We start from the raw sequence: 16,782 nt of genomic DNA, 5'->3' as shown, positions 1-16,782 counted from the left end.
GTTCTAACAGGACGCCCACCATGGTGGTCAGAAGTCATTACTTATTCCTTACTGACAGCTGCCACTTCCCATGGTTTATGTCACCTCATGAGCCGGGTGGGGAGGGGTGGTTATTGCCACCTGCTCTGAGAGGGGCCAAGGTGGAAGGAGGGGCAGCAGGGTGGTCACACTGAGGCCCTTGCTGTGTGTGACACAATACCTGACAGAGTGACTTAGGGAAGGAAAGGCTTATTGTGGCTCACAGTCTGAAGGGGACAGTCCATCATGGTGGGGAGGGTGTGGACGCCGGAGCACGAGGCAGCTGGTCACACCACTTCTGTACTTCGTGCTGATATGCAGCTTGCGGTCTCCTTTTCTTTCAGTCTGGGCCCGCAGCCTGTAACATGGTGCCACCCACATTCAGAATGGGTCTTCCCACTGCAAGTAAACCTCTCTGGAAATGCCCTCTCCCACACGTGCCCAGAGGTGTGTTTCCAAACTCAAGTTATGATGACAACGAAGATGACCCTCACAAGGAGTGAGGCAGGGTTCCAAGCCAAGTAAGCCCACTCATTCACACCCTGCATCCTGCTGCTTCAGGTGGACTGACCTGCTAGGCCCCTCCAGAACCACCTTAGGCTTCCCTCACCCACAGGCTCTTTTCTGGCTGCATCAAATGGTCGGCAATGCTCTGATGGCTGAGCCCTGGTTCTGCCCCTTGCATACCATGACAAGCTCTCCTCAAAGGGAATCATGCACTGGAGCCTCCTACTGGTAAATATGGAACTTTCTGCTAAGTGAGGTAGGATTACTGGTTTTGCATAGACCCTGTATCTAGGTTAGAGCACCTGGGGAGTACAGGGGTTTGGCTAACAGGTCCCCTGGAAGAGATAACAGGAGCCCCATGCTCCACCGTGGAGAAGAGCATGTCCTCTCCTGGCCCAGTAGCATTCATTCCTCTCAGGCTGCTGCTGGTGGTCACACTACCACTTGGGTTTCAGCCGGGTTAAACCATGTGCATGCCACAGTGGTGAGACACAGCTTGGCTTCTAAGGAGCCATTGTAGAACAGTCAGTGCACAGCATGCTTCAAGCATGTTCCTACACTTAGTGCTTGCACATCTGTTTGTGTAGTTATGTGTGCATATCAGGTTGTTTCTGTTTATGTGCTTATAGATGGGTCTATGTTATAGGCGCACGTGTGTATCAGTTTTGATCCACCAACATCCATCCACCTCATGGCCACAGCACTAACTCAGGCCTGCACACAGCCTGGTGTTCACACCTATTGTCTAAAGGCCCACCTCGGCTTCCTGTGCTCAGAGTTATCCTGCTTGGGGTTTAACAGCAAAAAGAATGCACACACACACACACACACACACAGAGAATGTGGCCAAGTGGGGCTCACACACTTGTCCAACGACCACCCCAAGTCAGGCATGGTGGCACATACCTTTAGTCCCAGCACTTGGGAGGCAGAGGCAGGTAGAGGCCAGTTTCAGGACAGCCAGAGTTACATAAGCAGTCTCAAATCCCCTTCCCTCCCAAATAGGAATTTAAGAAGGCCACACAATACTGTCTGACTGCACTGAGCAAGGATGGTGCAGAACAGTACCACTGACTTTGGTCCACGAATGACTGCAAAGGTATTGCTTTGGGGTCCCAAATACACCTTAGTGATGTGAGTGCAAAGGACTGATGTGCCTTTGGACCTGCCCATGGCTGCTGCTCAGCTCCTCAGCTACCTCTCTGGGCTACTGTCCAGAGACTACCAGCTCTGTGAGGGGCAGTCTTGGCCCTACTGCAGAAGACCCGGCTGACAGCAGTGACTGCACCTGCTCCTCTACCTTGCAGGCCTGGGCCCAGTGTAGAGGGTGAGCACCCCCTTAGAGAAGTTGGAGGAAGGTTCAGGACCAAAAAAAATAAAATAAAATAAAAAAAAGCCCAAGATAACCACTGCTTGAAGTCATCCGGGACGTCTTCCGCTTCCTCTCGCACGCACCCTGGCCCGGCAGCCCCCTGCGGAATTGTCAGGCCACTTTCGGGCCATTAATCCGGGTCCTTCAGGAGCAGTTACATTAGCCCATCCTAAACCCCAGCTGGGCCCTGGAGGGCCAGGGAAACAGCAGTGCAGGAGCCAGCTGGAGCCGGGGCTCCAGGGTGTGCAGTACCCCTTGGTCTGGGCACTGTAGTATACCATCTGTGCTCCTGTGGGGCTGTAGGATAGATACATGCGTGGTCCCCACATGAGAGGGCCCACTAATGGATAAGACTGCCTCCTGCTCCAGAGGCCAGGGGCAGGGAAGGAGGTGATCCCATGGAGGATGGAGAACTCCTTACTCCAGTACCAATTTGGGTGGGGCTAGGTCAGTTCAGCAGGGGTCCAGCTGAATCCAGTCTGTGAGCAGAGCCAGTGTGGGTGTGGGGTGAGTCCTCTGAAGACAGAACAGGCTCTGCTCTCGGTGATGACCATGCAGCTTTCTTAATGGAACACAACCGCTGAACTTGGTACATTTCAAGCACTTTAGCCTTCCAGGACAGCAGACTGCTGATGGAACCCATCTTCAGAGGGCGGGCGCCATGTTAATGAGAGGCCAAATTTCATATGCTTGCAAACTTTCCCCCCTGCGGCCTGCAGCTCCGCACACCCCACCCCCCAACAGAGGACTGCATCAGAGGGAAAGAGAGATTTCCATAATTTATAGTACGGCATTTCACTGGGGACAAACGCTAATCTGTACTTACCGATACATTTAAGAAAATGCATCCTCCCGCAAGCCTGCGCCATTTACGACTCTTGGCACAAACCGCAATGCTCAGTCTTCAATTAAGGGACACCTTAGGGTTCATTATCACACAATTGCTCCCTGTGAACCATGCCAAATGCTGTTTTGGCACTGAGCTTGGAAGATGAATTAGAAGGAAGTCTTCCCTGTAATGCCCTCTCCAACTCCCATTACCGTCATCAGCGCTGATGCCCTCCTGGCCGGCCCTCCCCCTCCCCGAGTGGCTTTCACTATTCAATTTCTCAACGTCAAACTCGATTCTCTAGAGGTGTAGTTAAAGATGCCACATCTCCTTTTTGTCTTCCGGCTCTCAACAGGCCTCAGTGTGGCCCAGATGGGACACTCTCCCCACCCCCTTTTGGGCTTTCACTCCTGTGTGGTGTGTACGCGTGTGCGCATGCACCCCCCCCACACACACACACCAAGAGGGTTCTGAGCAAGGACTAGTGGGCCTGTTGTCTATACTATCCCACAGCACAGGGGTACAAGGTGGAGGTTGAACCAAGCAGATTCTCTGTCAAGAAACTCAATTTCAAGCCAGTTGCCTCTAAAAGGTGACAGAAAACAGCCAGCAAAGTGGCCTTTGCCCCATCAGGTCCTGTGGTCATCAGGCCTGCAGGGTACTGGGGGGTGCATAGTCCCCTTAGATTTTCTTGAACAAATGCCTGCATCTGTTGCTATCTCAGGTCCTAACAAACCAGAGTCCCACCTGAGCCTGAGAGAATAAACACCTCCCAGCACAGCATAGCTGAGTGGGTCACAGGTACAGGCGTGCACAGGAGCAGGGTCCGTGTGTATTTAGGTGAGTGCATGACCAGGGTCAGAGGCTTAGGATGGGGCACAGACCCACTGGCGTTTCTTGACACCATACCTTCCCAGGCCCAGGCAGGACTGGTCTGCTCTGACAGGGAAGACTTGTCCTCACTGTGGTCCTTAGGTCAGAAGGCCTCGTGTAAAGTTACACCTAAAAAACCAGTTTTGTTTCAGAAGTGACCAGGGGCTGTGCACTAACAGGTCAGGCTCATGCAGGGCAAGGTGACCTCAGCTAGGAAGTGCAAGAGCCAGGGGCCAGCAAACAAAACAGACTGAGAACACTTTGCCCACAAGATATCTTGTGGAAATTTTATTATATAGAGTGTAAAATGAATTGTCAGTCAAATAAAATGAACACCTTAAAAAACAAACAAACATGCATAACATTTCCAACTGCCTTTTTTTTTTTTAATAGTTAGACATTTCAAGCATGGTAAGGAAACAAGAGAACTGGAAACTGTAACTAGAGCACATTTCAGACGGAATGTTCCTCGGGGTCAATTCAAAATGCAAGAAAAAAATAGCTTCAATTCAGTTTTTTTTCTTTAAAAATACATGTTATCTGTACAAGATACACTACAGTAAACATTGGAAATCATATTATCCCTTTTATTAAATCAAAATTATTTAACTCATACTGTGGTTAATACTAGATTTATTTATTTATCTAGTTAATTTGACAAATATTAAGAAAATATTTAAAAGAAAAAAGCAAAAAAACACCTTGGAATTAAAAAATAGCTACTACATTTTTATATGGTTTAATGTCCACAGTGTTTGTTAAAAGTTATATTGAATTTCTTTTTAATATTAAAAATAACAGTATTTATATTTCTGAGAATAGAGAAAGGCTTTTTGTTTTTAAAACCAGCTTGGAGGTCTTAGACACACAACTGCACCGGGTAATAGAGATGGGCAGCTTACACGAAGGTGGACTGTGTCTGTCTTTGCATTACCCTCAGAACGCTAGAAACGACACAACCCACAAACGCCCCTCCCGCAACAAGGACCCGTCTCAGTTCAGAATTCACATCATTAATTACAATACATAATAGTTCAGTTTAAAAAAAAACGCAATAAAACTGGACAGCCAAGATACAAGAAATTGGAGGTGAAACACTTAATGAATTTACATTTACGAATATTTAAATACTGCTTAAAATTTTTTTAAAGAATTTGTTACATTACCACCTAAGACTTCCAAGCCATTTTTCTGTTGCAACAGAAAACAGAAACAAACAAACAAAAAAACCTGTAAATAAAAAGACAACAATAAAAACAAACCCATTATCTGATGAAACGTCAGGACTCTGAGGAGGTCCGGGCACCTGAGCTTGCAGGTTTGGCTCCAGAACCCCAGAGCTTACACATTGGAGTAACAAAGAAATCATGACACAGAAATTACCAGCAATGTTTAGTAACTAATTTTCCCGATTTTTAGAAAATCTCTGTTAATCTAAATATAGTGTTTCACAGAACAAACAAAGGTTCTTCATTGAAAGGTCTGCAAATCTAAAAATCTCTGTAACAAACAGGTTTCTCTCACACTGATTTCGGGGAAGAGCCGCTGCAGACGCCCATCTACTGCTCCTGTGGGGGGAGGGAGAGGGTCAGCCCCGAGCCCAGCACCCAGCCACCTGCTGCTGGAGTCTGAGCACCCCGGGGGGTCTAGGATTAGGACATGGGGGAGGGCTTCTCCTGGGTTACCAGCCCCATCACCAACTTCCTACAAGGCCTGACTGGCATCAGGTCCCCAGAAAGGAGTCCCGAGGGAGTACTGGGTGGCGGAGGACTGGAGAGTCCTCCAAGCTTGTGCACATAAAGAAATCAAGTTGGTCCTGTACCCACCTGGCCCCAGGAGAGTGTGGACCTATTACCACTGCTGTGCAAACAAAGGCCCTGGAGTTCACTGCAGACCCAGGGAAAATCCGACACTTATTTAGTTGGGCTAGAGAAGGGGCAGCACTTGAGCAAGCACAAGGCTGGGACAGAGGGAGACAGAGGAGAATCCCACAGGCCTGTGTGCTCACCCTGGGACTACTAGGCAAGCACAAAGGCTGGGTGGCATCATGGCGCTGGGGACTGGCTACAGACCTGGCTGTGGGCCTGAGCCTGCCCTAAACTCTGCCCGTAGATGGCGGCCTGCTGCCTGTAGTATTCCGCCCAGGCCATCGAGTAGTCTGGTGGGGAGCTGGCCTGAGGGGCAGCACTGGTGGTATGACCTGGATGACAAAGAGGAGACAGAGTTACAGAAAGGGAGGAAATGGGAGGCCCTTCTGCTCAGGCTGTGAGGCATCTGTCTCCCTGGACCTCTGCTGCCATTTGGTGCCATATGAAGTGCTGTGTGGGCCTTCTGCGCTAGGCTCTGCCACAGCTCCCCTAGAAGCTACACATCTACAGGACTCCCACACACCAACTGCCTGCCCAGCAACTCTGGGTGCCACAGAGGGGAGAGACTGCAGGGTGGTTCTCAGACGGGGTGGGTGGGGTTGGTGTTAAACAGGCCCTGGGTAATTGGAAATGCAGGTTAGTAAATTGTGAAGGCACCTGAACTCCTCCAGGTCCCTAGTGAGGAGACCACCCGACACTGTCTGTCAAGTCACCAGAGGAGCTAGTGGCCCAGAGAGGACTGCCCTCAAGGCCAGGCAGCTTCTGACAGCTTTACCTGGACCTTCCCATTGGTGAGACTGTTCTAGGTGCAAGATGCTGTCATGGGAGCCCTTTGGCAGACCCAGAACTGGTTTAGATTAGAATAAGCCCAGACCCTTTGCTACTGACAATTACTCAGGGGACATTTTGGTGTTGGCATCCCTCAAGCCTGACTTGGTTCCTAGTATTATAAAGAGAATGGACTTTCACAGGAAAAATAAGCCACCAGCATCCAGTCAAGTGGCAGCTCCCCCCCTGCACTGTGTCCTCTTGCTTGCCCTAAAATGCCCGCTCCCCCACCCCAGTGAGGATAATGCAATCAGCAGCCCCTGGCCATCTCCCTTCCCCTAACAGGGTGCAGAGGAGGTGACAGGACGACAAAGCCCACAGTGGGCAGTGTGGTGGCTGACTCACTCTTTTTGTAATAGTCCTCCCAGGCCTTGCTGTAGTCGGGCTGGCTGCTCTGTGGCTGGCTCTGCTGGCCTGTGCAGAGAAGAGAACAGTCAGGCCTTGCTCATGGACTCCCATCCTGGCTCACTTGGGCCCCAGCTGTGAAGGCACAGTATTCACTGAGCAAGGCTGCAACCAAGGTCATTAGGAGGCAGAGCTGGAAGTCAGTCTTCTTAGATTTTCTGGACCTAGTCCCTAATGGACAGTGTTCAAATGGTGCTGAAACCTCATCAGGCCCCTCATGCGCCACCACTATCCCTCTGGACAAGAAAGGTGAGGGGGGTGGGAATCCCCTGTGACATGAAGGCCCAGGTCTGGGGTTTGAAGTCAGAAACACACTGTGCATGTGCTAGTGGCAGAAATAACAGCACCCAGCTGGGATCTTGCCTAGCCTTTCTTTCTGCAAGGAAACAGCACAGAGCCCTAGGCACCTCTTTTTCCACTATTGGCAGGGGAGGCAGGAATGAGGACACACCCAGTGTCAAGGCAAGGTAGCATTAGGCCTTGGGGCAGTGAGGCCAGGAACAGCACACGTGGTGATGAAGGGCAGTCTAAGGGACGTGAAGAATGTGCCGCTCACACAGCTCAGCAGTTATCTGTTATTTTTTGCCAAGCCAATTAGCTGAAGAGCAGCTGCAGGGGAAAAGGACAGTTGCTGAACTGCAGGGGAACAGCTTCTGTCTTCTTTCCTGAAACATAGGGGTGTGCACAGGACTGCTTCCAACCTGTTTCCACAGGCAGAGTTCAGCCAGACAGGTGGAAGCTGCCAGCCTTTCTTTCTTCCTCCTGTTTGCCACCCACACCAAGGCCAATCAACTGGGCTTCATGTTCTGCTGAACCCTCACCCTAGTGCTCCTTTTGGGGGCACAGGGAAAAGCAGCTTTCCTCAGGGCTTCTACTGGGAACAACGGGGCAAATGAGACCACAATTTTGTCATCCTCTCGGCTTGAGGGAATGCACAGAGCAGAACGGTATCTGACAGGCCAGCACCGCGAGAACCAGCTCCACAAGTCGAGCAGACAGGAGAGTGCTGGAGAAGGTGAGAACTAGGAACCCAGTGCTACCAGCTCAGCAGAGGAAGCATGGTTAGTGCGACAGAGGGTGGACGCCATTAGGGGCCTTGCTGACAGGGAAGCAACTGTCATAGTTTGACACTTGTGCCATCATGTTTGGGAAAGTCAGAGCAGAGCTGGGTGTGGAGATGTGTGTGTGTGTGTGGGGGGGGGGCTGAAGACTGCACAGCCCCTCTCTTTTCAGTAGTGCCCTGGCCAGGTAGCCCTTAGCAGAGACAATTCTGTTAGTCTCCCCAGAAGTCCAAGGGACAGAAAAAGCCCCTCTAAGTCACTGATGAGAAACGAGGTCACCGTGACACAAAAAGACTGCGCGAGAGGGGTGCTCAGCAGGGGAGGGGGCTGTGGAGAGCAGAGCCCAGGGAAGCTCCAGCTGCAGCTCAGCCCTCAGAAGGAAAGGAGACTCTTATCACACCTAACCACACCCAGTCACTTCCAGCCCCACCCCACGCTCTGAGGGGGTCCCATGAGCCAGGGAAAGTAGTCTCAGCTTCCTGGGCATTCCCACATGCTGGGGCTCCTGGGGCCCCATCTCTGGGGAGGAACTAAACCAAGATGTAGCAGAATACCTCCTGCCCCTCAGTTCCCTGGATCTGTGAGCCTCAGGCAGGCCACCTGGCGCATACCCTCACCCTCTTGAATCACTTACTTGGGACTTGTGTGGGCTGCTGCCAAGCCTGGTAAGTGCTGCCCCAGCCCTGGGTCAGAAAAGCTGGAGGGCCACTGTGGATGACAGAAGAGTCCTTCGTGACAGCACGGGTCACATGCCCTCCCCCTGCTTTCCAATCATCCTTCTCTGTTTGATGCCCTCCCCCTCCTACTGGCAGAAGGACAGGTAATCACCTACCTCACAGGGGTGCTGTGGGGGTTCCCGTTAACTTTAGCAGCCATGTTGGGGAAGCCCCTGGGAGGAAAGGCGCTGTAGGGAAGGAGGAGAACGGTTGATGTGCAGGAAAGGCTGCCCTTTCAAACCCCTCCCCTCCGTCCACACACCCCAAGCTCTGAGGCTCTACCCTGACTGCTCAGTTATCCACAGAAAGGAGAGGAAAACACAGTGCTGCCGTCCCTGCCCAGGACTTAGACAAGCACTTCTGAGAAGCAGGACAGGTAATAAACCATCAACCAAGACAGAGGCAGAGGACTCACTTTTGATGTGGCGCAGCTGGTGGCTGGCTGAAGGGGCTCTGTCCAAAGGCTGCAGGGGCTCCGAGGCTGGCACCCTGTGTGGGCACAGAGGAGCTCTCACCCCTGTCACCGTGTTACCATGCCCTCCGCCCAGGGAAGCCCACTATGGGAGGCAAGTCAAGTGAAGGAGACAATTCTGCGCTCATACTAGCTTCCTTCCCCCAGCAGACAGTGTCTGCAGTGGTGGCTCTGCCCCTCAAGTGACCAAGACCACCACACAGCCAGTTGCCACCACGATTGCCCTGGCATGTCACCCTGGGGGAGGACCAACCTGCTTGACTCTCCCGTCAATTTAGGCTGGCCCAGGGCTCTTTCTGCCATTCTACGTCCCCATTGAGGTGAGCAGTGGCCCATCTGTCCTCCATCAACACTCCCTTTCTTTATCTGCTTTGAGGTGCCTGAAACTAAAGCCAGAGTCAATGAAATCTGCCTGCAGGGCTGGTGGCCAGGGTGACGCCTGAGGGAGCCTGGGGGCAGTGCTGGGGGAAGGCTGCTGTCCGGCTGCTCATCTATGCCTGCGGGGACACGCTTGGAGGTCTGACTGCCGGAGCCATGGCCAGTCACTTGCCACAGGCTTCTTTCACTGCATCTGGGCCTGGCATTCCCTGAGCCTTGGACTTTCCCTTAGGCAGAGGAGGAGAGGCTGCCCCCATATGATGCAAGGAAGGAAAGGCGCAGGAAGCACAAGGTTCTGGGGGAAAACAGGTACCTTGGACATCCAAAAGCAAATCCAGCTAGTATAAGCCAGGTGGGGAAAGGCCCGTGTACGTACGCCAACTTTCTCATCTATGAGATGCCTGGCCACCTCGATCTGCTGAGGAGCACCCCGGATGGTAAATATCCGCAGGTTGGGGTCGGTGTTAGGAGGGGGGTTCCGCTGAAGCTCCACGTGTGCACCTGACTGCTGGTTGATGCTTTTGATGTTCTCGCCCCCTGCAGGCAGGAGATACAGTTGATTGGACCAGAGGTGGCCCTGAGTCTGTGTTGCCTATGTTTAGGGGAGGCTGGAAGGTACATGTTAACTCTTGCCCACAGCCAGCCACTTTTTTCTGCTTACTGCACACAAGGGCCCTGACAAAATCTAGAGCTTCTTGTTTGCAACACTAGCTACCTGGAGTGAAGATCACCATTTGGAACTGGACTGAGGCCTGAGGTCATAGGAAGGTCTGGGCCCAAGGCCCTTGGATCTGCTGGTCACTGAACTCATTCCTGCCTTGAAGTCCACCCAGAGAAGGCTGATCCTTCTCACTGTGAGATCAGAGACCTGATGGCCCTACCATACACAATGGAGCCTTCAGCCTGGGTAGGAGCTGCCCTCCCTGACAGGTCAAATGGGCGGCTACAGGCCCCAACAATGCCTGGAGCCCATTCTGGCCTTTAATATCACACCCTGTTCCCTCTCAGGTCCCTCTGCCTTGGTGGGGGGATGGGTCCAGACAGAAGCAGTACAGAGAGGGAGGAGGCGGGGCACAGCCTGGATGGAGCAGGATGATGGAAATATAGTTGTTCTCTCTGAAAACCAGCAAGACTCGGTCTTTTAGTGAAATGTGCGTAACAAAAACTCCACCAGCCAGTGAACAATGACCCAATTCTTCTGAAGTTTCACAAAACTTACAGATCTACTCCATCAACTTTGTGGGAGTAGAGTATAGACAGAATACACGGAAAACCTGGAGCACAAGTTTTACAAAATCGAAGAAGATAAAATGTTGAAGGTCTGGTGTAAGAAGAGCAGGGAGGCCATGAGCTAGTGCTGGGCTGCCCCTACCCATTTCCAATCAGACTCAGCATGAAATGACTGACTGACCGCAGCATACCCCAAAGCCTGCTGCACACACGCCAACCTTTCCTCAGCACATGCAGGTTCCCCTACACACACCACCAAAGTGAGGCAGATGGAGAACAGTGGGAACAAGTTTGTCTTATTCCATCTGGAAGGGTCATGAAACAAAAATAGCGAGCCTTCCTGAAGCAGGGTGGGCAGTCAGCCTCACTGAGTACAGACTGGAGGATGATAGGTGAGTGTTTGCTACAGTGCAGCTCCAGGACCCTTTGCTCAGAGGCCATGGCCTTCATCATCTCTGCCCCTTAAAGAGTGAGCAGCTTGCTCCCAATCAGTTTTGTAGATTCAACGAGGAACAAAGAAGAAACAGAGACCGTGACCACAGGCACCTGCATCAGTCCAATCTCAGACGGCCCCAGCCAGAAGGCAAGAACAAGTGTGCCTGAGACTGAGGACTGGCAGGCCGCCTTGCAGCAGAGCCCCCAGCAGCCCACCTTAGCCGGGACCTCCGGAGCATGCTAATTGGGCATGGAGGCACTGCAAAACTGCATGGGGCCAGAAGGAGTTAATTTAAGTTCATCTTCCTTCAAAATGAGGTCACTAGTTTGGCACATGGTGGCTGTCTTGGACTCATTCAGCAGCCTGCTCCATTCTTCCACCTGATGGGGGGCAGAAGTGACCCACCAGCGGCCCGGCTGGATGTGAAATCGTAAAGCAATTAATCAAAGCTGCTAAAAGGCCTGGCTGACAAGAGCAGGGCTGGCCAGACTATCTGTCAATGTTGCTGTGTTTATCATGGAAATCCAGCAGGGGCCCGGGAGGCTGTCCAAGGGCAGAAGCTGGGAGAGCTCTCTCTGCTTTAGCCACATGCTTTTCCCAAGAAAAGGAAACTGCTCACACGAGACATCCTTGCCACAGTCACCCTAGTTTATGGGTCCCACAGTGTGGGGGAACACAGGAGCAGGGTGTCAGCCACCACTTCCCTGTTGTCACTGTCCTCTAGAAACTACTTGGGTGGCTCCATGGAGGACGGACATGATACCACATACATGCACACAGATGGGGTGCTTCTGCCAGGGTTTGCTCAGACACTCAAATGAGAGTTATCACTCACAAGATGGTTTCAAAAGGCCAGACACACAGAACTGATCCCTTATCTATAGGTATCAGGTGAATTGAATCTCTTAGTATTGTCAACGGGTTCGATGGGCTGCGGGAATGTCTACCATTCTAAGTAGCCAGCAGGATCAATGACACACTTGGCAGCATGTACCAGAAAACAAAAACAAACTGCTCCATTAGTCACCATGCTACAATTCCAGCATCTAGAGCAGAGGTCCTCAACTTGTTGGTCACGACCCCTACAGGAGTGATAGCAAATATTCTCCATACCAGATATTCACATTATGACTCATAACAGGAGCTATGGCATAGCAATGAAATCATTTTATGGTTGGGGTCACCATAACAAGAGGAAATTAAAGGGCCACAGTGCTAGGAAGACTGAGAAGCACCGACCTAGAGGCTGGGACAGACAGGAGGGTCATAATGTAGAGGTAGCCTGGTCTCAAACCAAAACCCTTCTTCTATTCTTCTATTCCTACCACCCAATAATCTGAAAGATGTGGCTACAGGAGAGTAATACCTTGAACGAGCACCAATACTTCCCCAAGGAGCGGTAACTACAGATCCTGGGGCTCTCTTGTGGTAATACCCACTTCAGCTCCCAAGGTCACATGGATGGGGCTAAGATCTGCGGGTGGGTACAGCCCAAGTCACATTCCCTATAACAAGAAATCTTAGGGACTCTGTGGAGAAGTCATTTTCTCCCCATGTTGTCAAATGAATAGTGAAGGAAAACAAAAGCCAATGTCAACACAAGCCCTGCTGGTAGCAAAGTTCAGCTCAGCGATCCCAGGGATGCCGGCCAAGTCTTTGTGGCCTGTGGCCTATGCTGCCTGCTCCCTCCTAGCTGGCAGGAAGGAACTAGGTGTTCCACCCAATGTTACAATTACCCCCAAATGTCTAGGAGCAACTAGCAAGTCAATCTCTACTCTCCTCACAGGGTGTTGGCATTACTCAAAGGCTCCTATGCTGTCCACAAAGACCAAGTGGGCAAATCCAGTGGGAAAGTTTAACGTTCATGTCAGAGAGCACTCTGCAGAAGGCATGAGTGATGACCTCACATGGCTAAGTTCATTCCAGTCTACAGACAAGAGCCTGAGGCCCACACCTCCCAATTCCTAACAGCCGAACAGATTCAGGTGGTAGGTTTGATTTCCTGCCTGCCCACACCCAAACAGGTGTGTTGCCTCTATCATAACAAGCCAAGTCAGGGACCCCAGAGGATGAAATAAATATAGGCCTGAGAGTTGGCTTCTCCTCCCTTGAGCAGCTATAGGGGACAGAAACCCCAACAGTTGCCTCTTACCTTTGCCTATTACAAGGCCACACTTATCAGCTGGCACTGTATATGTAATTTCCTGGACACTACCAGGAGTGCCCACACTCCAGTCCCCACGGCCACGACCTCTTCCTCTAGCTACCGCCAGGCCTCCAAGGCCATCTCTTTCCTGGTAAGGAAGAAAGGTAACAGTGAGGATATCTGCCACTGAATCAGAGCATCTCAGCCCCTCTGAGATGGTTTAACAACAGAACACACCAGCACCACACACTGGACCCTCAATGTTTTAGACTTGGAAGCTCCAATTCAGAACAGACTTAATTAGCATTTTGTTATAAAAAGTTACCTGTGATGCTGGGCGATGGTGGCGCACGCCTTTAATCCCAGCACTCGGGAGGCAGAGGCAGGCAGATTTCTGTGAGTTCGAGACCAGCCTGGTCTACAGAGCTAGTGCCAGGACAGGCCCCAAAGCCACAGAGAAACCCTGTCTTGAAAAACAAAACAAAACAAAACAAAAAAAATAAAAATAAAAAAAAAAATAAAAAAGATACCTGTGGATGCACACAACATCCAAACACCTGCTTAAAACCAGAAGCCAGAAACTCTGTGCAGAAGCCTGGGATCATCTACATTACAAGGCCCTCAAGATTAGGCTTTACTTGAATTGAGGCTAACTCACGCTGGGTCTGTCAGCAGAAGGTAGATGTGGAAGAGCTACCACAAGTAGCATTTGAGAGTGGCAGGAGGGGCAGTGCGTGACTCTACTTCTCCACAAGGGCCAGCAGAAAGGACAAAAGGACTTAAGGAAAAAGTTCTCGGTATGGTGAGATGGTCCTGAGCTTGATCCTGAAACCCACCTGGTGGAAGGGGAGACCCGAATCCTGCCAGTTGTCTTTCAACTTCCACAAATAGGTTATGGCATGTGAACGTGCACATACAATGAGTAAACATAAATATAATTTTAAAAAAAGGTGGTCTTGCTACCAAGAATGTGTAGGAAGACCCTCAAGAGAGCGATTTGGTTGCAGATGTCCAAACCCCCAGAGAATTAGGGGGAGAGAGCTGAGGCAGGAGAAGTATGAGTTGGAAAGCTAGCCGTCTTTACGACTGAGGGATAGAAAGCTGGGCAGTGGTGGTGCACACCTTTAATCCCAGCACTCGGGAGGAAGAGGCAGGCGGAGTTCGAGGCCAGCTTGGTCTACAGAGCAAGTCCCAGGACAGGCTCCAAAGCAACAGAGTAACCCTGTCTTGAAAAACCAAAGAGACAGGGCTGGAGAGATGGCTCAGAGGTTAAGAGCATTGCCTGCTCTACCAAAGGTCCTGAGTTCAATTCCCAGCAACCACATGGTGGCTCACAACCATCTGTAATGAGGTCTGGTGCCCTCTTCTGGCCTGCAGGCATACACACAGACAGAATATTGTATACATAATAAATAAATTTTTTTTTTTAAAAAGGGAAAGACTGCTGACCAGAGAGCATGCTTTTCTATTAAAAAAAAAAAAAAAAAAGAAAAATCAAAGAGACTGAGGGACAGAGGGACCTAGAAAGGCTGGCCCAAGGTTGGGCGTGTCCAGGAATCATTAGAGTGACTGCACTCTAAGGCAGCAGGCCTCACTCTGGGGTGTGGAGTGAACCTGCAGTCATGGTAAGCAGGCTGGCATAGTGAAGAAGTGCCTGTTGACCATGAGAACTAACTGCACAGTACCTAGAAGCTGGGAGCCTAACAAGTACACAGTTCTCTGAGGGTTTCCCATGAGACTGGCATGGACAGCCAGCTTTTCCAAGGTGGATGTGAGAACAAGGTGGCTCTGTAGCTTTCAAACTTATACAGAAAAGGTGTTAACTAAGTTCAACCCCAACAAACCACCTGGGCTCTGATTAAAACCCAAGCCACACAAAGGTGAATCAGGGACTGAACAGGAGGCACACATTTACAACCGGAAAGCAGCCCTTCACTCTAAGACTGCTGGCGAGAGCCACTCCAGGCACATCTCCTGGTGAAAACCCTGGTCTGGTGCTGCCAAAATAGGAAGAATCCCTGCAGGCACCTCAGAACTTGTCAGAGGTCACAAGCTAACGAAGAAGTAGATAAAATGATTCCCAACAGGCTGCTCAGACCCCTGACTCTAGTTATTGGTTGGTAGCCTTCACTCCTGCAGGCCTGGAAGGTGTGCTAACACTACTGACATGTGTAAATGTCACAAGCCCTCAGATTAATAGTCGCTAACACACACACAAACTCACCTAAAGGCAAGCTTGGAACCAAGTATAAGAGCAGGACTAGGGGAACACACCTCCAATCCCAATACTTGAGAGGCTGAGACAGAAGGATCATCATAAAATTGAGGCCCGTCGCAGGGAACCCTGACTGCTCTTTGGACTGGAGAGGGAGGAGGAGGGGGAGAAAAATGGGAGGAGGTGGAAAATTTTAAGTAAAAACAAACAAACAAATAAATAAATAAAGGAAAAAAATTGAGGCCCGTCTGCGCTACAGGGTCAGGGCCTGCATCAAAATGCCTACCAAGACATCAACAGCAAACCCCAGGTGTAAGACATGGGCCATCAGGGACAGAATAGGTTCTGCTGTGCTTCCTGGATTCATTCCATGTTGATTTTATAACAAATATTCCTGACTGTTGGAAACAGGCACTGTGCTGTGACGCCATCATCTGTCTACAAAGCTCACACTTCAGAACCACATAGCTGGGGATGGAGAAATGCTCAGTGGCAAAGAGCACTTGCAGAGGACTCAGGTTCGGTTCTCGCACCCATGTCAGATGGCTTAACCGTAATTCCAGTTCCAGAAGATCCGATATCCTCTTCCAGCCTCCATGGGTACTATACACATGTGGTACACACACATGCAAGCAAGCACTCATACACATGAAGTAAATATGATTACTCAAACAAAACAAAAAGTTAAATAAAAAAAACTCAAAAGCTTTACATAAGTTTGCAATTTTGTATAATTATAGCTTGGGTGCATATGACCTATGTGCCACAGATGGGACATAGCTGCTTGTATAAAGAAAACCTAGAGTATGTGAAATGTTTTGCTCTAACAACCAAATCTAACAACTAAACTTGATACTTAGGACATACATGATGAAGTCTCCAGAAAATCGACTGTCACATGCATGTTATACCATGTATGTATCACACACACACACACACACACACACACACACACACACACACTCACTCTCTCCTGTATTAATAAATGTGTAGTGAAAAACCTAGATTCTGGGCAATCAAGGCAGGGGGTAACAAACAAGTAAGGAAAAGCACACAGGCAGGAAGAGGCAGATGTGAAAAATGTCTAGCGGTCAGAGTACCATGGTGCACTATATTTCTGGGTCGGCTCTGAGACACAGAATGCTAAACCCACCTGTGCTGTTAGAATGAGTTCATTGATGATGTGCGCTGCATGCTGACACCGATCTGGAGGGCCCATGACCTGTGCTGCTCTTTCTGGACTAATCCCGTCGTCTGTGGAATCAGATCAGAGAGGGTAAGGAAAAGCCTGAGATCAAACAACAAATAAAGTCTTGTCTCACAGTCTAAACCCTCAGAGCAGTGTGATGAGGACTGTGTACAAGTGTGCCTTTTTATATGTGTCAGAATAATCACTGTGCAAGTACAGACCCAGCACTTGGGAGGCTA

At 50.3% G+C, this 16,782-nt stretch overlaps 1 protein-coding gene across 4 annotated transcripts in view; it reads right to left on the bottom strand.

Annotated features, from left to right (window-relative positions):
* Nucleotides 1-3,855: 3,855 nt before the first annotated feature.
* Fubp3 (far upstream element binding protein 3) overlaps nt 3,856-16,782 on the bottom strand; it is a 52,148-nt gene continuing 39,221 nt past the window's right edge. For 2 of the 4 annotated variants that reach the window (XM_050155389.1, XM_050155390.1), the window contains exons 11-18: nt 16,508-16,608; nt 13,146-13,287; nt 9,641-9,864; nt 8,893-8,966; nt 8,594-8,665; nt 8,396-8,469; nt 6,641-6,709; nt 5,174-5,799 (exon numbers count right to left, since the gene is read on the bottom strand). In XM_050155389.1, coding sequence (XP_050011346.1) covers nt 5,645-5,799; nt 6,641-6,709; nt 8,396-8,469; nt 8,594-8,665; nt 8,893-8,966; nt 9,641-9,864; nt 13,146-13,287; nt 16,508-16,608 — 911 coding nt within the window. In that variant the 3' untranslated portion in view covers nt 5,174-5,644. The other 2 variants (XR_007594152.1, XM_050155393.1) reach the window with 2 other exon arrangements.

This window comes from Alexandromys fortis, unplaced genomic scaffold (genome assembly GCF_014885135.2).
Source record: "Alexandromys fortis isolate MF-2015 unplaced genomic scaffold, M_Fortis_MF-2015_v1.1 scaffold_72, whole genome shotgun sequence".
Classification (NCBI taxonomy): Eukaryota; Metazoa; Chordata; class Mammalia; order Rodentia; family Cricetidae; genus Alexandromys; species Alexandromys fortis.
Note: the sequence above shows the minus strand (reverse complement) of the source record. Positions and strands in the feature narration are given on the sequence as shown.